This window comes from Hemiscyllium ocellatum, chromosome 29 (genome assembly GCF_020745735.1).
Source record: "Hemiscyllium ocellatum isolate sHemOce1 chromosome 29, sHemOce1.pat.X.cur, whole genome shotgun sequence".
Taxonomy (NCBI): domain Eukaryota; kingdom Metazoa; phylum Chordata; class Chondrichthyes; order Orectolobiformes; family Hemiscylliidae; genus Hemiscyllium; species Hemiscyllium ocellatum.
Window position 1 is genome coordinate 39,065,048 of NC_083429.1, and position 24,888 is coordinate 39,089,935.

Here is a 24,888-nt window from a genome sequence, read left to right on the forward strand (position 1 = left end):
TAATTAACATTTAAAATCCTCTGCTCACAAAACAAGATTTTGATTTAGTTTTGTGGAGATGAGAGATTTACAATCACATAGATAAAACCAATGATGTGAATAATGTCCATCAATGGAATTTTGGGGAGACAAAGAAAATAAAATAGAAGGAATAACACACGAGATAATGAGCAAAAGGAAAGAATTATTGACCTTTTTGTTTAAAAACATAATTCCAGAAGGTAGAATAAAAGTTATAGTTCATGATTTATTGTGTGAGATTAAACAGGGCTGTTGACAGAGCAAATTCTGCATTATTCACTAAAGTGGCAACGTTCTTACATGATCACAATTTTATAAAGTATTTATAAAACAAAGTCAACTTATTTTCACATGCTCTCAGTTTGACCAGAGTCTCCTTATTTGCCACATAAGAGCCAAGAACCAGGTGTGCATCAAAGTAAAGCATCTATACAGATAAAGGGGAGAAGAAAGTACTCTTGTTTGTAACACAGCAGCATCTAAAAAACAATCTGAAGTACAAGATATAAACTGTACAAAAATAAATAGCTTTAAAAGGAAGCTTAAAAATAACTACACTCCTTCATTGAAGGTATATGATACCTCAGGTACTCTATATATAGTATTGGAATGCTACATCTGAATTAGTTTTAAATCTTCCATAAAATATAGACACTGTTGTATGGGACTGATATGTAACAAACTATTATAGACACACCAAAGGCAGTACCTCTTAATTCTTAAATTACAGTTACTATGATTGCAGGTTTGTCATCTTTCCAATGTCGACTTGTTGAGCGTTAAGACTGAAACAGCAGCATATAGGAAAAACTTACAGTATATTAGCCTAACTTCTGAAAGGCAACGTTCTCTATCATCTGAGGTAGATCACTATCTGGCAAAACAACAAAAATGATATACAGTGGTATTTGCTCTCTTACTACAGCAAACAGGTCTACTTTGTTGACCTATTTGGGTCAGTTAGTGCATTTTCTCCATTTTTCTATGGCTACACAACCCTGAAGCTAAGCAAGGTCACGTCTGGTTAGTATGGGCTGTCAGATTGTATTTCTTTTCACATTAAAAAGTAGCCATATTTAGCACTCCTGCAAGAAGCACTCCTCAGTCACAGATTTGGGTTTTTTGAAAAGATCACATTTATCGTCTTCTGTGGTTTTGCCAGTGTATTCAACGCATAAAGCAGTTCGCTTCCTTTCTCCTTTGCCACAAGTTCTTGAACAGGAGGACCAAAAGCCCAGCTGCCAAAGTGGGCATGGCATATCAGCACAGGGTCTGATGTCTTCTGGCTTCAATGCCCAGTTGCATTCCAAGGACACGTTGCCATCTTGGTCCTTGCATTCTACATTTCTCCTCTGCCAACCAGATCCACAGGTACGAGAACATTCTGACCATTCTCCAAGTGTATACTGAGAAGCGATGGATTGTTTTATGGCATTAGGGGACTTATTAGTTTTGGCTATCTGCTTGCTAAATAAAACATCTTTAGGGATGAAAAAACTGTACTTGACCCTGGGAGGTAATGTATCTATACCAATAGACAGCAGCTGAATTATCAGTGGCTCCTGGAGCTGATTGAAACTTTGAATTCTTTCCAGAGTGGTAGAGGAGCCACTGTACTTGAGAATAGCCCCACCAATCGGAATATCTTGTTCGACTGTTATCACAGAATAGTCTCCATTCAGAATGTACTTATCATCCAACAGCTTCACAGCTAGGTAATTACCATCATGTTTAATCCCCTTATGGCTCCGTTGTTTGATATCTATATTGGTTGCTCCAGCAGGGACTGTCACAATATCATTATAGCCATACCTAGGAATACAAGAAAAGAACACAGACAAATAAAAACTAAAGTGATTAATTTCTTTTCATCAGATTTGCTGTGATGTGTGACACAATGAAGGGCTTTTAATAGCATAAACAAAGAAGCATGAAATATTTTCTCCGAATTTATGACAGACCGATCTTTAACTGTTTCTGAATATTAGTTGAAATCACAATGAGAAACTGGAGATGAAGGCAGTCTCCCTTTCATTCAGTAACGTATTTATAGTGGGTTGGGTTCAATTTTCTTGAAGTCCCCAATTCCACCTTGAAGGAGGTTAACAATTAGCAGATCTAATAGGATGCCAACAAAATCACCAAGACACAGAACTATTCAGTCCATCATTCCCATAATGTGTGATATGTCTTTAGCTTCAATAGTTTCATTTTACTCAAAATACTTATGTAATGGTTCTTACCAGGTTATAGATAAGGATCCATTGTACTAAGGATGTAACTATCGACCCAGCCATTTTATATAATTTTAAGATCGGTGTTTGTTATTAGTAATTTGTGTTAATGTTATTTTTAATTGTTTGACATCCTTGTATTCATTTAGTAAGAGGGCAAATGTCCTTCAGCTGTTTTTATTTAATTCTCAAAGCAATTAGCTTGCAAGAGACCAATCCCTCTTTACAATAGGTTTGAGTTTCATGATTAAAATACCAAATTCAGAATGCAATATTGGAGTGTTTAACTATTGCATGCTGCAATTAATATTTTAACTAATTCTATTTATAAATTTAAAGTTTGTTTAAATTTTAAGTTTCCTACATTTGCTAAATAATTTTGCCTCCATCTATAGGATCAAATCATAGAAATGTTTCCAAACTACCAAAGCATAAATCATCCATTGGGTTTCTTGTGAGCTCTTAACTTTGAAGAATATGAAATTAAGATACCTGGACTTGTTCAGAGAGCCACTTATTTTCCTGCATGTTGAGCTATTTCCACCACATACTGCACACTTGTCAAATTTCTTGCTGGATCCAATGACATGGTCACAGCCAGCTTTTACACATTGACCTTGGACACAAACTGATGTGGTATCAGGACCGCATAAAGTTCCATCAATCACCTGCAACACCAAGAATTGATATAAATTAGTTTTCGTTACATCATCAGAAATATGCTTTGATGTACAACATTTGGAAATGTGAGTATACAGTGAGTTAGCATGGTGGAGCAATAATTTTGTAAAAGGTTGAGGCGTCAAGTGGAATGCAAGGGTGGTAATATCCTGCTATGTTGTATTACCAGCTTTTATAGGTGTACCATAGAAAGCATCCTATCTGGACGTATCATAGGCTGGAATGACAACTGCTCGGCCCAAGCCCGCAAGAAATTACATACAGTTGTGAATGCAGCCCAGGTCATCACAAAAACCAGCCTTCCTTCCATTCACTCTGCCTACACTACTCTGCCCTGGGAAAGCAGCCAACACAACTAAAGACCCTTCCCACTCTGGTTCTACTCTCTTCCATTGGGTAGAAGACACAAATGTTTGAAAACTAATACCAACAGCTTTAAGAACAGCTTCTTCCCCGCTGTGATCCGACTTATGAATGGGCCTTTCTTATATTAGAGTTCATCTTTCTCTGCATCTTCACTCCAACTGTAACACTACATTCTGCATTCTGTCCTATCACTGTGAACTACTTATGTTTGACGTGCCTGTTTAGCACACAATACAATACTTCACACTGCATCTCAGTATGTGGAACAATGGTAAATCAATTTTTTTCAAAAAATCCGGTCATACTTGACATAATGTTATGAAACATGAATAATTGTTTAGGATAGGCTTTTGAAAATCCTTTGAAAGCTTGGAGTAGGATATCTTATTAGGAATAAACAGTGGTGCATCCCAGTCTGACTTATCATTCTCTTTCCTGAAAAAAGATGGAAGTTTTGTATCAGACTTTTAGTCTAGAAATTTTATTATTCTAGACCAGTAACCCTTCAAATTATAAACTTTGGTTTCACTGTGCACTGTGGTTAATGCTTAATTTAACTTAGCATGTACTTTTGTACTCAAAAATCTTTCAAAGATAATAATTTAGTTGAAAAGTATGCTTTGCATTAAAACACCCAAAGAACTGTGGATGCTGGAAATTAGAAACAAACAGAAATTGCTGGAAAAACCCAGCAGGTCTGACAGCATCTGTGGAGAAAAAGCAGAGTTAATGTTTTAGGTCTGGTGACCTTTGTTCAGTTTTTGTTTTTGTTGATGGTTTACATAAGTTATTTCCTTAATAATGGGAGACAAGAACGAGGGAATTACATTTACAGCCAGTATTTTTTTTTGTTCTGCCTGCCTCAAGCTAAAATTGCTAGCTAACTTCTGGAGCCAAGATGGTACTGAAAGCCTATAGAACATGTTTTTTTTTCCATAATAACATTTTACAGGCCAGAAGGAGGCCATTTGGTCTTTTGAACTTTTGCCAGCATTCCAGTTAGTACCATTCCCCAGCCTTTCCCTATGCCACTTCTAACTTTTTTCCTTTAAAAGGTATTTTCCCTGCTTCCCTTTTATTGTCAGCCCTGCTCCCACCGTGGTTTCTATGGAAAAATAATAATTCCATTATCCTTGCATTTTAATATTTTGATGTTCAACATAAATTTATGCCCTCTGGCTCCTCATAGTACAGAGTCTCACTTATCAGATTCAAATTATTCAATTCTACCAAACTACATTATATACAGCGACTCAGACTTCAAACAAAATAGAAAAATAATTTGTAGAAAAATATTGGAAAGCAATATTTTTAAGCAGTAGACCCTTTCTAACTATTTTGTGAGCTGTAAGAAACTAAACAATTTAACAAAATTGATAGATTTTCAGAACTTGTGATTTTCCATTGTTATAAAGCTGAAGTTATTTCTCCAAAACTGTGAAGGACGCAACATATTTTGCAATTGTTCTTTTGTAATTATTCAATACTTTATTACAGAGTAGAAGAATCCTTACAGAACAAGTTTTTTTGCATGATACGAAATTAATGTCTCCAAAAATAATTAAATGCAAATGTCACAATATGGTTAAAAGTCTTAAATTGATCACATCAAAGCTTTTTGGTGCCAAAACATGATTCATAGTTATAATTCATCCACTGCAATAAACAGAACACAGAAGTATGACAGCATGAGTATTATCCTTAACAATCTGGACAGCATTTAAAAATGATTGAACATAAAATGCTTCAATACCCTTTGTATTGAGGGAATTCAGTGGTTTCTTATTTTGTATAGAAAGAGAAAAATGCTCAGGAATTAGTTTTGCCAATCATAGCTGGATCTTTCAATTCTCAGCAACAAATTGCTACCAAGACTTGAATGTCACTCTTTGCTGGTATGTGCTTTTTAAGTCTATTATGGACTACAAAAGATAAAGATGCTGTAAAACCCAAACAAAATCGAGCCAAGTGAAAAAGGGAGTAGCAGTTGTAAATGATTCTCCACTGATTGGAAAAATCAGTAGAATTGCTGCAGTGACTGATATTTATTAGACTGTATTTTAAAGACTACATTCTTGTTTTTTTTCTTTCACAATTATACATGAAAACTTGGCATGAATAACATTTCTTCAGCAGAAGAGAATCCATGTGAATGCCCAGCTTTCACAATTATCCTGAGTTTTGTGCTACCTCAAGCTGCTTGCTCAGAATTATCCTCCAGAAATACTATTATTCCCTCCTTTCCTCATACTCAGTTTCTCACATTCATGTCTCTATTTTCTCTCCTCACAGAAGAATCAGCAAAATTCCAGGGAGAAGCCAGAAATGGAATCAATCCATTTGGAGGAGAAAGTGAGGTCTGCAGATGCTGGAGATCAGAGCTGAAAATGTGTTGCTGGAAAAACGCAGCAGGTCAGGCAGCATCCAAGGAACAGGAGATTCGACATTTCGGGGCATGAGCCCTTCTTCAGGAAGAAGGGCTTATGCCCGAAACGTCGAATCTCCTGTTCCTCGGATGCTGCCTGACCTGCTGCGTTTTTCCAGCAACACATTTTCAGCTCAATCCATTTGGAGCCAACTTGGCAGTCAATGACAACGAGTGGCCCTGGATTGACTTTGAAGAGTTCTCGTTCCAGAAGACTGCAATGTCAAGCTACCCTAAACATCCTGATACTCATCCACAGCAAGACAGCTGATTCACAGTCTTGACTGTTTTGAGCCACAAGCCTAAATTTATCCCTTTGTCCTGTGAAATAGCACATAACTGAGGAGAAGTCAATGGGTGTTGCAGCTGCTGTTCCTCATACTGCTGATGTGGTCACTCCTTTTGTTCTTCAGAGGGATGAGCAGTGAAGTGGAGGTGCAGTTCAAAGTGAATTGATTCCAAGACAGGTAAACTGACTTCCAAGGATTTGGAAGTCATCTATCAAGCAGTAAGAGCACTCTCTCAGAGGAAGTGCAGTGAGATGTAGCTTCTCACATTTGCATGGCTAGAGTTCTTCAATTTCACAGTCCAAAGGCTTCCCAGTCAGTCAGTGAACAAGGACTGCCCTGCTGTGTTCTCATCTGAGTTAACATGGCATGATCCACACAGGTCGAGAAACCTGCTGCGTTAGCTGCCAAAGTTGGAATTGTGCGTTAAATCCTTGATTAATAGTCTCTTTAAATATTTCACAGACTCACCAGCAGCTCCACAGGGCGAATTTGTAAACTCAGCTAGATTAAAATGCATTGTAGGCAGGAGTGGCAAGGTGACTCAATAAGGCAGTATAGAGGCTCAGTGGTTAGTACTGCTGCCTCACAGCACCAGGGACCTGGGTTCGATTCCAGCCTCAGGCGACGGTCTACGTGAAGTCTGTACATTCTCTCCGTGTCTGCGTGGGTTTCCACTGGGTATTCTGGTTTCCTCCCATAATCCAAAAATGTGCAATGGATTAAGTGAATTGACCATGCTAAATTGTCTGTCGTGTTCAGGAATGTGTAGGCTGGGTGGATTAAAAATGGCAAAATGCAGGGTTATAGGGATAGGGTAGTGAGCTGGGTCTGGATGGAATGCTCTTTTGAGGGACAGTTCTAACTCTAAGGGCCAAACAGCCTTTCTCTGCACTGTAGGAATTGCATTATTCATGGTTTGTTCCTAAACTGGTCCCACTTTGATGTGCTCTACCCATTAACTCCCCCCAACTACACTTGCAGTCTCCCTCTGACAGTAAACATTCTGGGCCATATCAATGAGTCCCTGTTTTGGAGTACTTATACAGGAATCCAATAATTTTATGCTACCTTCAATGCAGATGACTTATTCATAAAGTCACCAACTAATTTATTTTGGTTAAAAGAGATGTTCAACAAGTCAGTTCAGGATACAGAACGCAGTAGATAATAGAGATGAAGTAATTTGGAATCTGACAGTACGGTAGGATGCCAAGAAATATTTCAAAAATATAGCAATGCTCAACTTTAAACTACAATAAAAACATAGCTGTAAAATATTATGGAACAAAAGCAAAATGCAGCAGATACTAGAAATTCAAAATGGAAACATAAAATGCTGGAACCATTAATTTCAGATGGTAGCTGAGAGAAATAAATGCTGTTTGCTCTCTTGAGTATCTTCACAATTTTATGTGTTTTAGTTATAGTTGTAAATAGCTGTCTATTGTAAGAAGGTACTTACTTTGGATTCAAACACTTTAAAGTCAAAGTCACTCTTCACTTTGGGACGACAAAACAGTTTACACCGATCTCTTGGGGACACGCCCGAATATTTGGGTATCCAGTTTACAGTGTCGCCAATCAAGTCTTGATAATTCCAACTGTTGTACTTTTCACATTGCTCCTCCCTGAAGCTTTTTCCTACAGCAAAATAAACAAAGTCTCAAGTTATTTTCTTTGTAACACATTGGGAGTGAGCCCTAATTTTGTTTTAAAAATACTTACTGTATTGTAACAGGACTTAGATTGAAATTGTCAAAACTATTCACCCTTTCCAGAAAACTGTAAGAGTCAAATCAGTGTACCAGACAAACTTGTGCTTACATTTGTTGGGAGTTCAAGTTGGCATATTCCTTTCAAACCTTGAAAGTAACTTTTGAAAGAGAATATAAGGCAATTTAGTCATAGGATTACTAAGCAGCATTTCATGCCTGTCACTGCCTTCCTGATTTATATGGAGGGAAGCCAACACAATTGATGGCATCACATAAGTTTCAGATCCCGGGTAATGGAAGTACCTCCAATTTAGTGGGAGGCAATGGCATTATGGTGTTATGGTGGTATTGGGGTAGCACAATGGTTAGCACTGCTACCTCACAGACCACGGACCTGGATTCGATTCCAGCCTCAGGTCACTATCTGCAATGAGTCTGCACATTCTTCCCATGTTTGCATGAGTTTTCATCTTTCCATCTGGGTTCCTCCCACAGTCCAACAATTTGCAACTTAGGTGCCCTGGTAAATTGCCCATAGTGTCCAGGGACGTGCAGGTTAGGTGGATTAGTCGTGAGAAATGTGAAGTTACAGGGAGAGGGCAGAGGGCGAAGAGGTGGAGGGGAAGTTTTGGGAATGCTCTTCAAAGGATTGATTCAGACTCAATGGACCAAATGGCCTCTATTTGCACTGTAGGGATTCTATAATTATCACAAAATGAATATTCAGTATTCCAGGTTCTAATGTCCTTGGGAATTAGGTTTCAATCTCACCATTCAACATAAATCTAGAATAAAACTGGCTGAACAGTGACCATGCAACCACATTTTTCATTAAAATCTATCTAGTTCAGCAATGTCTTTCAGGTAATAAAATCTGCTGTCCTCACTTGGCCTGGCCTTCATGTAATTTCAAATCCACAGCAAAGTGGTTGAGTCTTAAATGCTTTCTGAAGTGGCCTAGCAAGCCATTCAATTCCAGGGCAATTATGGATGGGCAATAAATGCTGACCTTACATTCAACATCCACATTCAATGAGTGCAAAATAATTTGTCATTGTGACCAAGAAAGAGTGGTCAGAGCCCAAGTTAATGGTTCCAGAGAACAATGGAGAGAAAATTATCCACTTCACCTGCACTCCCAACTGAAATGTCTGATGTTGTTGCACATGAACATATCCCATTCCTCTACACAATTCATCGATCAGTTTACAAACATAATATCTCAACGCTAACATTGGGTAAGTTTGCCACACTCTTTTTTCCTTACTATCTCCACGCCTCAGATAGACAGCTCTCAACTTGATCAGTTCGGCTGTTGAGCGAGTGCTGGAGAGCCTCCCACTGACACTCCAGTGCTGGGTTCCTGCCCACCATTTCTGTTCGAATGACGAGCCTATTCATTCAACCACATTTGGTTCAGGAATTGTATTGGAGTATCTAAAGCATGCTGAAAAGAGGCAGAACTGGCCTTGACATCTTGTTCCAACCCAGAATGGGAATTCAGCTTCAAGTTTTATGGTTGAAAGCAGCTGAGCAGACAAATCTCAAGATGAAATGGATCTGATGAATTTTGATTTGTTATGTGCTTGTGAACCATTTACATTTGCAGGTTCTAAGCTTTATCTTCTTGGTGTAATTGCAATAACATTCCAAAATCATCACTCCATTTTGACAATTCTACCAGTATTCTTAAACAACTAAAATAAGCGACTTACCAGATTTATTTGGGCAATCTTCTGTATTGCAGGAACGGTACCGTGTTCGCTGTCCTTCACAATATTTCCCGCCATTTTGAGGCACTGGATCATTGCATTCTCGGAATGAAAACTGCACACCTCCACCACAAGTTCTGGAACATTCTCCCCACAGGCTCCAGGATCCCCAGCTTCCTTGGACAACAGTCTGCAAGAAAGACAAAAATTCAAAACAAAAATTGTCTGAAAATGTCACCTCATGCTTGAAAACTGGTAGAAATTGAAATACCTTTAGAACTGAACTTTCCTCATTTACTGTGTACCATTTGACTGCTGTTACAGCTTTAATTAGCTTTCCAAATTTCTACCATAAGAAATTCAGCCCCAAGTAAGGTCAAATGAATCACTTAGGTCATGATGCCCCCTTGAGCTAGCATGAATAATTTATCTGGAGTCATATGTACCTTATTATCATTTGGAAAAATGGTCAGTAAACTCTAAGATAAGTGTAGGCAAGGGGATAATGGATATCTTGACATCATCTAAAACAACAATTTTTTTGTCTTGTTTTGAATAGTTCTGTTTCAAGTGATTACCCACCATCATTTATTACATAGACTCTTCTATCACCCATTGTATTGAATGTATGTGAAGGAAAGGACACTGGGTATGAAATGCTGCAGAAATTGGGTGAAGCAGTCAGTCCAGATGTTGTCTTGAGGCTTGATATGAATTTAGCCAAAACACTTTCCCACTGATGATTGCATTAGTGTAAAGAACTTTCTTGCCAAGTATGTGTTCAATGAAAACTAAACTTCCCTGCACTCTGCTTGATGATCGGACTCAATTTCAAATTAGCAGGTATTCTCGCAGCGTGAATTGTCCTCAGTAACTGGACAGATGTGTTGGGAGGATATGACCAACTTTGGCTCAATTATTGGCTGCTTTGTTTTGTGAAGAAGGAATAGACTAATACAATAGAGCTTTTGCATAGGATCCTTACAGGAAACAAAGAGAAAAGACTTTCACCCCATCACTAAGGACTGGATTTAAACGGAGAACCCTGACACATGCGAATTAATTGGTTCAGCCAAAGCCTGCCACTCCTCTGCCCACCTGCATTATTTCTATTTTTAACACTTAATCTGTTTCGTTGACAAAATCTCACGTAATCAAATACAGACTCTAACACCAAATAAGTATTTTTAATATTAAAGTAGCACAGTTAAAGTTACAGTATTTGCAATCAGTTTAAAGAAATCAGTATTCCCTTTACATAAAAGTGAAAAGCAATGAAGATATCTTAAATTAAATATGCTAAAGGTCCCTTTAGCAATTTCTGTTTTTGCTTCTGATATTGTAAACGTGTCACTGGGACTAAATTAACTAGTGTTCTAAATAAATAGTGACCGTTCAACAATATTTTCTCAGTCTTTCTTGTTATGTAAAATATTGGCATTTTCATCTTCAACTGATGCCTATTACTTATCCAAAAAACAAGTGCCGGGTGATACGAATTGGGACACCTTTTCTACCTGTTAGATGCCACAAACCTTCCTTGTACCATTTAGAAAGTCCTTTAAATACTGTTTTTTCTCCTGTCTTTATGCATTCATGGGAAGTGGGCATCGCTGGCAAGGCCAGCATTTGTTGCCCATCCCTAAGGGCTAGCTCATTTCAGAGGGCAGTTAAGACTCAGGCACATTGCAGTATGTCTTAAGTCACAGGTAAGCCAGAGCAGGTAAGGACAGCAGCGTTCCTTCCCTTGGTGGACTAGATGAGTGTTTATAACAGTTGCTTCTTAGCACCATGAGTGAAACTTAATTCCAGTTTTATTAATTGAACACAAGTTCCAGCAGTTGCCATGGTGGGATTTGAACCAATACCCTCCAATTAGATTGTTAATCCAGTGGCATGACAACTATGCTGGTACCTCCCCCTTAGCAGTGATCTGATGTTTTTTTGGAGGGGGAACTGAAGGCTTCTCAAAGATGCATGTGGAAGTCCTGTGCTGTTTTAATCCATCATACTCTGAAGAAGAGTCACTGGGCCCAAAATATTAACTCTGCTTTTTCTCCACAGATGTTGCCACTCCTGCTGAGTTTTTCTAGCAATTTCTGTTTTTGTTTCTGATATTGTAAACGTGTCGCTGGGACTAAGTTAACTAGTGTCCTAAATAAATTGTGACCGTTCAACAATATTTTCTTGTTACATAATTATGAATTATGTACTTTTAAAACCATTTGCACCAATACAGCAAACAAAATATTGGAGATATTAAACTCAATGTGATAAACAATCGTGGGGGAAAGCCCACACAATTACGCACCTTACCTTCATGCTAGTTACCTCGTCTTTCCCAATACACATGCCATCTACACAGATTTTGTTCTGGCCACATGGAGTTCCATCTCCCCATGGGAGACTTCCATTTCTGGTGAGACACTCAGTTTGATTCTCACGCCTGCACCACAGCTGAGAGCACACGTCGGACTCGGACGTGTTTGGACAGTGTTGGCAGTTCTCCCCGAAAATCTGCTGGCACTGAGTGTCCAAATTGTATGCCTGGCCTGGCAGCTCAGTTGGCAATGGAATTGAATCCACAGGAGCATCGAGCAGACAGTCACCTGAGAAGAGCACCAGGTAGAATCAGGAATTTTGTTTAAGTTTTGCATATTTGATATATTTTTAATGAGTATATTCTGTTTTGACAATGGATGTAAATGGATCAGATATTTATGGAACTCATGACATTACACCTGAACTTGGTAGTATATCCATCCATCTTACACCTGTTTCCAAGTCAATGTTTACAAGGAACATCAAAACAGCATCTGCTCACCTGCAAGTAAGTTGCATAATTGACTAACCAATTGTTTGCAACATATTGATAGTAGCCATCAACTAATTTTAGCCCAAAAATTTGTATCCCTATCTGGGACATGCTGTAGAATGGATGGGGAAAGAGACCAATGTTGGGGAGAAGAAAATTAGGGGGAGTTCCAATAATGATGAATATCAATATTTACAATTAGGTTGGGTTGGAAGCTGAAATGATCGTTCTTCCTGATTGCATATGCCCACTTATAGTTTCAGATTTGCCCAGCTAATGACTCCTGCAGATTTTCATTTCATATATTAAAGGTGGTTGAACAAGTTTACACCAAGAACATGAAATGGGTTTATATCAAATTAGTTGCCAGTTTTACATTGTACATCATTTATTTTCTGTTGGAATCAATAAGCTTTTGACTTAATGCACACTGGTTTTGAGCTATTACTGCAGACCTTGCAGAAGTCCAATGTAACATTCAAGAAAAGGCAGTAGATGAAGAAAAATTTAGTTTTGGTACAGCAGGCATAATTATAAATATTGGTTCAATATCTACTAAAATATAACTTAGAAAATGTTGAAAATACAAGTCAGTTAGCACTCAAGAAGGGAAAGTATTTTAGTTGGGATCCACTAAAACTGAAACAGTATTGTTTTTGCAGTTTGGATCCTATCCGTGGTACCATGTGTATCAAAATGTTCCTTATTATTTCACCAATGCAATTCATTTAATGATGTGATATCATTTAACAATCAAACACAGCTAATATGAATTGCAAAACTGATCACTTTAGAACTGACAAAAGACCCCTTTAAGGTATGTATACATTTATCTTCATTACTTAATTACTATTTAGTCACATGATGCCTCTTTAAACAACATGCTGGCTATTATTAAAAATCACACAACACCAAGTTATAGTCCAACAGGTTTATTTGGAAGTAATAGCGCTGCTCCTTCATCAGGTAGCTGTGGAGAAAGTTCATAAGACACAGAATTTATAGCTAGTTATTGTTCGGCTCCCTGTCTGAATAACAAAAGGCAGACAGAATTCGTGATCAGATGCTGTCAGGCCTGTTTAGTGTCTTCAGCGTTCCTGTGTTTGTTTCAGATTTCCACACTTCAGCTTGTACAATATGTTTATGCAATTGAAAAAAACCTAACTGCTCTTCTATAATTTCCCAAAGATAAGTTATCAGGGTCAGTTTAAAAATATTATTGTACAAGTTTCCAGAATTTTGTTTTTAGCATATTCTCAATATTCTTCAGTGTCGAGTCTAATGTAGAACATTAGTTTTGGAGTAGTATCTTTTTCTTTAGCAGAGCCTTAAAGCAGTTTTGGAATGGATGACTTTATACTTCCATTAAAATAGGAGTGAAAACTATTTCAGGCATAGGCATTAAGTATTTGATCACTATCACTTCATAAGACCTAGAAATGGAAGGAATTGTTTTCAGAGGGACTTGCAAACACAAGATTTATTACATTGTGGGATAGCATGCTTGCTATTATCTCATCTGCTTTTTTTCCCCTGGTTACAGGGCATTGAATATTGATCACTAGGTATTTATCACCTTGGAGATCCTATCTCTAATAAGTAGATTTTAAAGGATAAACTGTATTTACAGAAAATCGCAGATAAATCTACATATTCACAATCAAGTTTGTGAACTAAAGATTCTGTAAAATGATCACCTAATTGTACACAAATTGACTTTCTTGATAGTTTAGTGAGGTTCCAACATTGCCAAAATACACTTTAGTGAATCCTGCTCCCTTATGCACATTTGTGAATGGCTTCAGGCTGAAAATCCATGGTATTTGGAAACTGAATCAAGGCAAACCTCATGATGTGGAGGTGCCAGTGTTGGACTGGGGTAGACAAAAATCACATGACACCAGGTTACAGTCCAACAGATTAATCTGAAATCACAAGCTTTTGGTGCACTGCTCCTTCATCAGGTGATCAGTTGCACTGAAAGCTTGTGATTTAAAAAAAAACCTGTTGGATTACAACCTGGCAGTCCTCATTATATTTAGTTCAGTCTAGTTAACAAGTAGTAGCATTATTTGCAACCCTTTACAACAGAGACATTTTCTCCTGATCCCAATACATGCAGGATTTTAACAAATAATTAGATATAAAGATGGTCCAATTAAAAACAATTGTTTCCAATAATAATAGTCCCACAAACTAGAAATAAACTGTTCCTCTACAGTAGGTTTGAGGCAGGTGCAAATGTTTCACCAAAGCTTAGAAGACATCCACTTTAGTATATTATAACTAACTTACTTACCGTGGCCATTGTCAAAGAATTCTGTGATATAAAATGCACTGCAAGGAGACCAGGGGAGAGTTCTGTTGAGACGGATGAACAATGGAGCCATCATATGGTTTCCCCCTATCTGACCAAATAACTTATTGCATGGCTTTGAATCATCATGTGGCATGCTCAATTCATGACCTGTCAAAAATGAGAAAATATTAACCCAGTCAGAACCAAACTGAATATCGGAAGACTATACAATTACTTTAGTACTTCTGGCTAAATGTACAGGAGGCATGGAACTATTCCAAAATAATTACTGTTAAATTTTGCTAACTTTAATGATTGTAATATCATTTAACAATCAAGCTTCACAGTTTTTCTGCTAGACTAATTATTTTTGAAACAAGACCCGCACCTGTGTTGTTGCAGACTTTGACCAAACTCTGCACTAAATCATTTGAATGTATTAAATGGGCAGCACTTCATATTAAGGCTAAAGACTGGGACTAAAACTCAAAATAATTCCGACCTTGACCAGTGAACCAATTTACAAATTTGTTAAATTTTACTTTGTGTGAATTGCAGCTATAAATGACAATGATATGATACTGAAGTATTGAGACACTATCTTCCTTGATGCTGTCTCAAATTGCCAATCTAAATTCAATATATGTCACTTCACACCCAAATTTTATACTTCACTTTCGTTCCCAGCAAAGTCAAATTGTTTACTTTTGCTGCAAAGTGTGTATTGTATTGGGCAAATTAGAGATTAAGAATTTACAGAACTATTTAGTTATAAAATAAAGGTAAAACAAAAATCTAGAAAATTATTCACAGCACTCCAGATGTCTCCAATACATTATGACCATGGAAAGTGGAAATATGCCAAACTTTCTCTGGAGGACTAAGTTGGCACTTATCCAGAACTACTCAGAGCAAAGCAACAAATAACATTCAGTATGTCTAACTCGCAGTGGTGAAGTGCAGCTATTTCTTTCTAAAATAAATCACTTTTTTAGTTTGGTTTTCAAATATTTCCATACTATTCAAAAGAAAATGAAAGCCCGAAGAAACAGAATTCCTAATAGGTGAAGGTTTTTTTGTAAGTATCTGACTTCCCAAACTGGTAACAGATGATTAAATTTATAGTTTTCCAGCAATGGGAGCATCGTGCCTTTGTGGCAGAATCAAGTTAATGCTACTGTACACCATATTAGTACTTCTACTCTGAAGTTAAGATCTGAAAAATATTTTGGTTTTCACATACTTTTTATAAAGAATTCAAGCACCTGGATGCAGGAAAGTAAGATACTTATCATAGTGATTCACTTGTCTTCTTAATTTCAGTTTTATTCTATTACACTGTTGTCTTTCTCTCTTCTCTACGCCACCACTCATTTTCTTGCTGCAGAATTTTGATTAAAATTCATATAACCTCAGGATATCCCCTCAGGACATGTTTTGCTCCTCTTCTCCAAGCTACACTCCTCAATTATGCTTCATGTCAGAAGATATACAATTGTTTTACAACTAATTATATGTCATTAACTTAATGCTTCGATTTTGTAACTGAACTAACTAGAGATCCTGAGGCTCAGTAGGTAATGTTGCAATCTCTAAACCAGAAGATTTAAAGCTTGCTGTCCACAAAAGGAGCATTCATAAGGTGGTTCAACAGGTAGATAGTCAGCCTATTAATCTGTCCAACAAGGAAAGTGCGTGATAAGCTATGAAACAAACTGCAAATTATGTGGACCCAAGATAGATAATGATGGGGGAAGATCGTTCAAATCAAAGCACTGAAAAGCTGCACCAAAATGCAACATGTTAATGTTGTTTCAAATGATGCCGATAATGTTTCCTGCCTGACCCTACCCATTCCATCAGTGAATCATTCCTTGTATCGATTATTGTCTGTAACTGCCAGTTTGACATTTGTTCCTTGCCCAGTTTAGCTGGAAGTTGTGTTGTAAGTGTACTTTTTTGATATAAAATGGATATGAGATAACACATTAACATGCAGTTTCTCATTCTTGGCTTTCAAAAGATGCAACACTCAACCTTGCAGTGTTTTATTTAGGATATAGTTCTCTGATGAAGGGTTGAGTCCAGGCACTCTGGAGCATTTGAAGAACTTGAACCTATATTCAAAAAATGAAGTCAAAGGTCATGGTCCTGCGATTCACTCTATGCTACTTATAGAGCCAGAGAATCATACAGCACGGAAACAGACCATTCGGTCCAACCAGTCCGTGTTGACCATAATCCCAAACTATACTAGTCCCACCTGCCTGCTTCTGGCCCATATCCCTCCAAACCATTCCCATTTATGTACTTATCCAAATGTCTTTTGGATGTTGTAATTGTACCTGCATTTACCACTTCCTCAGGAAGATCATTCCACACACGAACCACCCTTTGCGTAAAAACGTTGCCCCTCATGTCTTGTTTAAAAATCTCTCCCCTCTCGCCTTAAAAATGTGCCCCCTTGTCTTGAAATCCCCCATCCTATGGAAACGTCAACTACCACTTACTCTATCAATACCCTCATTAGTTTATAAAGTTCTGTAAGGTTGCCTCTCAATCTCCAGTGCTCCAGTGAAAAAAGTCCCAGCCTATCCAGCCTTTCTTTATACGCTTACAAAACAGATTGTACTATTTTTAACCATAACCTTTATCCTGTCGTTCATATAGAAGAAGTAGGCACGTTGTGTTATTAACTTTAGCTTACTGCATGGAGTGTGATAAATGGCAATATGGGTCCTATAACTTTCCTCTTGAATACAATTCAATAAAATATATTTCACAGACTAGCATGTAAATGGGGAGAAAAGTTTCTTCTAATAATGGTAGAAAAATATTCAGTCAGAAAAGAGTAAAACATCTGGATATTTTAACACTTAAAGAGAAGGGGAAAAAAAAAGTGGTGACACTAAGGTCAAGATATATCCAACTGTTAAGACATAGGTGGCAGACAGGAGGGTACATGCAAGCAACTCCATTAAATAAACATTCAAGATACACATTTGAGGGGATTTGTCACTGTACCCAGTTCATGTGCCACAGTGTAGGCAGTCTGAAGTCCATCATCCTCAATCACAGCACAGCTCCTGCTTCTGTCACACATAGTCCCAGTGTCCGCCACTCCAAGGGTATCACAGTTCAGGTGGCCACAGATGTCCTGACAGGAAGGAAATGAGAGAACTTCTCAACTGTTCCCACTCAAAAATGAAAATGGTCAAAAACGCAATTGATAATTTGAACAAAATTGCAAAGCTACATGCAACATTTATAAATTTTTCAATTGCTTTTTTCATTTCACGAATGCAATAAATCAAAATTTTTTTTTTAGATTACTTACAGTGTGGAAACAGGCCCTTCGGCCCAACAAGTCCACACCGACCTGCCGAAGCACAACCCACCCATACCCCTACATATACCCCTTACCTAACACTACGGGCAATTTAGCATGCCCAATTCACCTGACCCGCACATCTTTTGTTTAAAAAGGCTATGAAAAAACATTTTTGTAACATAGGGCCAGGAAATCCATTAATGGATCAAATTCAATATCTTAAATATATTTTGACATTAATGATATGACAATGAATTACTCCTCCAGGGTTGACAAACTGCATAGATTAATTTATTTGAAATAGTAAAATACGTTACAAGTTATAAAACAAACACAACAACAGCCCAACTAAGTTCACTGCTTGTCAGTTGCTCACTCAGTCAGACTGAGCAGGTTGCAGACTGTATACACTGTGCCTGGAATTCTTAAAGGTGAAGCATCTTAAAGGCAAAAGATGCATAAAACAAACAGACAAACAATCAGAAAATAACAGGAACAAATCTTTAAGAGAAAATAAATGCTGAACCATCTGTATTTTTGTACAACATTGAGAGGGTGATCATTTATTTCAGCCTTTATGAAATAAACTCCATCTTTGCTGTTACAATCAGTTATTCTTTCTCTCAAATCTGCATTTTTTTTTGTTGGCTGGCTATCAGTTGCAGATTCCTAGAAAAGTAGAGTCATAGTATGGTTATGGCACATATAGTAGCCATTTGGCCATTGTACGTCTGTTGCCTCCCCGTAAAAGCAACTCAGCCGGTCCCACTCCCCCAAGACTGGTAACAAGGTGGCTTAGTGGTTAGCACTGCTACCTCAGAGCACCAGGGACCTGAGTTTGATTCCACCCTTGGTTGATCATCTGCGTGGGGTTTGAACATTCTTCCCATAGCTCTATGAGCTTCCTCCGTGTACTCTGGATTCCTTCATTGTCTAAGGATGTGTGGATTAGCCATGGGAAATGCAAGGTTACAGGGATGGGGTGGGTCTGGGTAGAATGGTCTACCGAGGGTTGTTGTGGATTCAATGAGTCAAATGGCCTGGTCCAACACTGTAGGGATTCTATAAATAGCTCTGTGAATTACTTCTCTGGCTTGATAGCTTTGATTTCTTGTCTCCATTAAACTATTGGACCAATCACAACAATTTAACCACAAATATATTTCTAACATTTGAAGAATAGACAAAGTAGACATTATACACTTTTGCATTTTGTAGTAAGAGTATGTAATAAAGATAAAATGTAATGTGATCATGAGGCTTTCAAAGGTGAAGTGAAGAGAATGTAATCTAAGCACATACCCATGAGAAATAAATATGGATATACAAAGCTATAGTATCCTGAATGACTAAGGCTATTGATGAGGAAATAAGGGAAAAAATGAGGCATATGATGTATACTAGAATGACAGTAGCAATAGAAATCCAAAAGAGTATCTCAAATGCAGACAGGCTACAGCTGGAATAAGGAAGGCTGCAAGGAAGTGCAAGAAGAGGATGGTAGGCTGCACTTAAACAAAGAGTAAAATGTTGTTAAATCATACAGATAGTAAAAAATGATTGAAGGCAAGTGTGGAGTCCGTAAGGAACAAGCAGGGTAAGTTGCTTACTGAAGCAAAGGGTATGGCAGTGGTACTGAACAAGTACTCTGCTTCTATCTTTACCAAATTATCAATTGGTGACATTGGTTTAGTTGAAAACATGGATGTTGAGCAACAGAGCAGACTGGTGATAGATAAAGATGAGAGGCTAAAAAGGCTGGCAGCACTCCAGCTAGACAAGTCACCAGGACTGATGGGATGCTTCCTAGATTACTGAAAGAGGTAAGAGAGTAAATTGCGGAGCCATTGACAGAGTTCTTTCAGGCCTCTTTGAACATAGGGTTAGACCAGGGTACTGGAGAATTGTAAATGTGAAGCCATTGTTTACAAAAGGGGCAAAAAGGATAACCCAGCAAACTACAGACCTGTCAGGTTGACATCTATAAGCGAGAAAACTGAAGGACGCCATAACACAAGACAAATATACACTTAGTGAAAAATAGTTTATACCAGACATTTGACATGGCTTTGTCAAAATTAGAGTGGTGATGGAAAAGCACAGCAGGTCAGGCAGCATCTGAGCAGCAGGAAAATCAACATTTCAGACAGGAGCCCTCCATCAGGAAGGCCTTGGCTAATGAAGGGCTCCTGCCCGAAACATCAATTTTCCTGCTCCTTGGATGCTGCCTGAACTGCTGTGCTTTTCCAGCACCGCTCTAATCTTGACTCTTATCTGCAGTCCTCACTTTCGTCTATGGCTTTGTCAAAGGCAGGTCATATCTGAGAGTTCTTTGACAATGTGACACATGGCAGCATTGATCAAAAGTTGGCTAAAAAATAGAAAACAGTGGGTAGGTATAGATGGGCACTTCTCAGACTGGAGACAATTTGACAGTGGTGTCCCCCAGAGATTTGTGTGGGGCTACTTGCTTTTTCTGATTTATATAATCGATTCTGAGATAGATGTACAGATGATATTAAGCTAGGGAGAATAGTGAATGGTGAAGATGATGGTGAGCGATTTCAGAAAGGTAGTGACAAGTCGGCCAAATGGACAAACACCTGGCAAATGGATTTCAATGTAGAGAAATGTGAGGTAATATATTTTGATAGAAGATACATAGAGAGGCAATACAGGCTTAATGGAGAGGAATACAAAAGCAAAGAGACCTCAGGATTCGAGTGCATAATTCCCTGTAGGTGGCCAGGCAAGTTGAAACAGTTCTTAAGATGATTTTGCATCCTTGGGTTTATAAATAGAGGCTTGGAGGTGATGCTACATCTCTACAAATTATTAGTCAGACCACATTTGGAGTATTGTGTTTAATTCTGGGCACCTTACTTAAAAAAGCATGTTCAAACCCTGGAGAGTGCAAAGGAGATTAACTAGAATGGTCCCAGGAATGGAGGATTTTTGACATAAGGAAAGATTAGAGAAGCAAAGAAGATTAAGAGATGACCTAATTGGAGTGTTCAAAATTATGAACAATTTAGACAGAGTAAAGAAGGATATTCTGTTTCTTCTAGGGATCATGATATCAAGATTGTCAGCAAGAGAGCTCAGAGTGAAATGAAGAGAGACTTTTTCTCTCTGAGAGTTGTTAGGATTTGGAATGCGCTGCCAAGGAGAATGGCAGAGGTGGATTCTACACAAGGTTTCAAAACATCTCCAAATCATGGATATATATTTGACAGTGATGAATTTAGAGGGCTACGGAGATAGGGTTGGAGAATGGAACAACCTGGGTAGCTCTTTCAGGAGCCAGTGCAGACAGATGGGTTAAATGGCCTCCTTCTGTGCGAGAAAATTGTATGAGACTGCTTAAATGCTTAGTTCTACAATAGCTCTATTAACTTCACATTCGTCATGAAAAGGTTAAGATGGTACCCTATTGATAGAAAAGCCCAGCACAACTGTAACTGTCAGGAATGAAGTACTTGAGGCTAAAAGGGACAAGTATTTGGCCCATCTTGATCTAGCCCTGAGGTCCCCACAATCACAGAAGCTAAACTTCAGCCAATATGATTCAAAACAATATAAAAGGAAATTGAGTACACTATACACTACAAAGACTATGTGGCCCTGACAACATCCCAGCTACAGCGCTGATGACTTATGGTTCAGAACTAGATGAATCTCTGGCCATGCCATTCCAACACAACTAGAACACTGGCATCTATCCAATAAAGTTAAAAAAATGCCAAGACATGCCCTGTCCAAAAGAAATAAACAGCGAAAATATAATACCACACCCCATCCAAATACTCTCAGCCATTAGCAAAATGAGGGAATGGGCTATTAAGAAAATCATCAAGGAATCTCTGTTCAAACCTCGTTTATTCATGAATACTCTGTTTGGATTTGTTAGACCACTCAATTCTAGGTTTCTTGTAGCCTTGAACATCTAGACAGTAAAAAAAACTTAGTGAAAAATTAAGTAAATAGGAATCAGCGGGAAACTCTCCACTGGATGTGAATATGGAGATCAATCTTCTCAGCCTTAGGACATCATGCTGGAAGTTGTCAGGATATTGTCCTAGGCACAACATTGTCAGCTGCTTTATCAATGACTTGTGCTTCATAAGATGAGTAATTCAATGTGGATTGTATTGTGTTAAATTCTACTCTACAGACACTGCAGCAGTCTGTGCCCTCATACGACCTGAACAATATTGAGCTGTTAAGTAGCAAATAACACTCACATTATACAATTGTCAGGCAATGCCTCCTTCAACAAGAGTGAAGCTAAACATCTCCTCTTGATATTCAATGACTTTACCATCACTGAAACCCTTGCCATCAGCATCACAATTAGACAGGAATATAAGTGCCCCAGATAAATAAATACTGTAGCTACAACAGGAGGTTAGAAACTGGCTACACAGTGACCATTCACCTCCTGATTCCCCAGAAGCTATCCATCATTGACAAGGCAGATGTCACGAGTGTGATGGAATACTAATCACATCCCTGGTTGAGTCCAATTCCAACAACACTTAAGATTTCATTTACTGTATCTGCTGCTCCCGATGCAATCTCCTCTACACTGGGGTGACAGGATGCCTACTCACAGAGCACTTCAGAGAATATTTCCGGGACACCTGCACAAACCAACCCCACCTCCCTGCAGCCGAACGCTTCAACTTCCCCTCCTATTCCACAGAGGACATGCATTGTCTGGGCCTCCTCCATCTCCACTCCCTTACCACCTGATGCCTGGAGGAAGAATGCCTCATCTTCTGTCTCGGGACCCTCCAACCCCATGGCATCAATGTGGATTGCACCGGCTTCATCATTTCCCCTCCCCCATATCCCAGTTCCAACCTTCCAGCTCAGCACCGCCCTCATGACTTGTCCCACCTGTTCATCTTCCTTCTCACCTATCCATTCCACCCTCCTCTCCAACCTATCACCATTACCCCCACCTTTGTCTACTAATCACACTCTCAGCTATCTTCCCATTAGCCCACATCCCTGCCATTTATCTCTCCACCCCAAGGCTTCCAGCCTCATTCCCGATGAAGGGCTTTTGCCTGAAATGTTGACTTTCCTGCTCTTCAGATGCTGCCTGATCTGCTGCGCTTTTCCAGCACCACACTCTCCACTCTAATCTCCAGCATCTGCAATCCTCACTTTTGCCTACTTCACTAGATCAGTTGACTGACAACCTGTCAGTTAGTGGGCGGCACGGTGGCACAGTGGGCGGCACGGTGGCACTTGTGGGCGGCACGGTGGCACAGTGGTTAGCACTGCTGCCTCACAGCGCCAGAGACCCGGGTTCAATTCCCGACTCAGGCGACTGACTGTGTGGAGTTTGCACGTTCTCCCCGTGTCTGCGTGGGTTTCCTCCGGGTGCTCCGGTTTCCTCCCACAGTCCAAAGATGTGCGGGTCAGGTGAATTGGCCATGCTAAATTGCCCGTAGTGTTAGGTAAGGGGTAAATGTAGGGGTATGGGTGGGTTTCGCTTCGGCGGGTCGGTGTGGACTTGTTGGGCCGAAGGGCCTGTTTCCACACTGTAAGTCTAATCTAATCTAGTCTAATCTAATCTAATCTGTCCATCACCACTGCACCGTGGCTGCAGTCTGTGCCTGCTACAAGATGCATAGTACCATTTAATCCTGCAACTATACCTCCTCCTCAACACACTCATGAACTCTACTACATAGAAGGATAAAGACAGACAAATGGAATCACAACCACCTGTAAAATCCCCATGCCAGGTACCACCCTCATTTGGAGATATAATTCTGATCTATTGCTTCCATTGGATCAAAATATGGCAACTGCCTTTTAGAGGAATGAGAAAATATTTAATTGAGGAATTATAGGATGTGAAAGGGTTTTGACAAAGGAGATGTGGAAAGGATGTTTCCTCATGTAAAGCAATCTAGAAAGAGAGGTCATAGTTTTACGGCAGATTTAAAACAAAGTCGAGAAATTACATCCCTCAACAGGAGGTGAGTGTGTGGAATTCACTACCACTGAGTGTGGTGAATGCTGGAACATTGAGTAAATGTAAGGAGGAGCTGGACAGATTTTTAATTAGTAATGGGTGCAAGGGTTTTGGAGATAGAGCAGAAAATGGAGTCAAGGCTGAGATGAGATCAGCCATGATGGTATTAAATACAGGAGGAGGCTCAAGGGGCCGAATTGCCTACTTCTTCCTGTAAGTGCACCTACCCTTCCATGGACTGTAGGGGTTCAAAAAAGCAACTCAACGGTACCTTCTCAAGTGCATAGATAATCATCACTAGTCTTTCCATCATTCAGTTCAAAGCATTTGTTCCCCCCGCCCTTTTTTTTAAACAGAATCTCTAGCACAGAAAACAGCAATACATCTGAACTTTGTGCTGCAACTTTTATTTCAATTCACTCCACAGATCAGCCTGGCACCTAAGGAGAAATGTTTATACAGGTCCACTTGCAGCAGTTTACAATATCTGTCATCACTCATCCGATTCGGAAACTTTCATAAACAGTCGAAATACCACGTGGAGAATTTCTGCGCCGGAATCATGACCTGACCGGTAACAGGAAACCGATTTAAATCTGCACTCTGACAACGGATGTGGAAGTGTCGGGATATAATTATCCTATCACACTGTTTGACTATGTTGGGGAATTATATCCCGGAATCATGCGCCGAGTTATTATAGCCAGCCCTCCCACTGCAGTTATTGACATCTCAGTGGCTGCAAGATTTTATTTATAGATCATGGCAAATGTAACTTGGAAATCCATGCCAAGACTTTTCACTATTGCACAGTTATGAAAATACATTCAGAGATTTCAGTTAGCGTCTCTGATGGTAAAGTCTGATGCCCCCTTCACCCTGTGACTGATGAATAGTAAAACCCTCTCGCACATTGAATAATGCTAAACTCCAATTCACATCCTGAGATATTGCCCCTCAAGCGGGCTTAATGGAGAACAATAGGGGGCAGGGTTATAATATTA

At 39.0% G+C, this 24,888-nt stretch overlaps 1 protein-coding gene across 1 annotated transcript in view; it reads right to left on the reverse strand.

Moving 5' to 3' along the window:
* Nucleotides 1–227: 227 nt before the first annotated feature.
* Nucleotides 228–24,888, reverse strand: part of LOC132829548 (A disintegrin and metalloproteinase with thrombospondin motifs 8-like) — a 30,244-nt gene continuing 5,583 nt past the window's right edge. The window contains exons 2-8 of the mRNA XM_060846789.1: nucleotides 17,583–17,715; nucleotides 14,559–14,726; nucleotides 11,761–12,053; nucleotides 9,448–9,634; nucleotides 7,480–7,658; nucleotides 2,748–2,923; nucleotides 228–1,833 (exon numbers count right to left, since the gene is read on the reverse strand). Of these exons, the coding sequence (XP_060702772.1) occupies nucleotides 1,098–1,833; nucleotides 2,748–2,923; nucleotides 7,480–7,658; nucleotides 9,448–9,634; nucleotides 11,761–12,053; nucleotides 14,559–14,726; nucleotides 17,583–17,715 (1,872 nt within the window). The 3' untranslated portion in view covers nucleotides 228–1,097. The remainder of the gene's footprint in view (nucleotides 1,834–2,747; nucleotides 2,924–7,479; nucleotides 7,659–9,447; nucleotides 9,635–11,760; nucleotides 12,054–14,558; nucleotides 14,727–17,582; nucleotides 17,716–24,888) is intronic.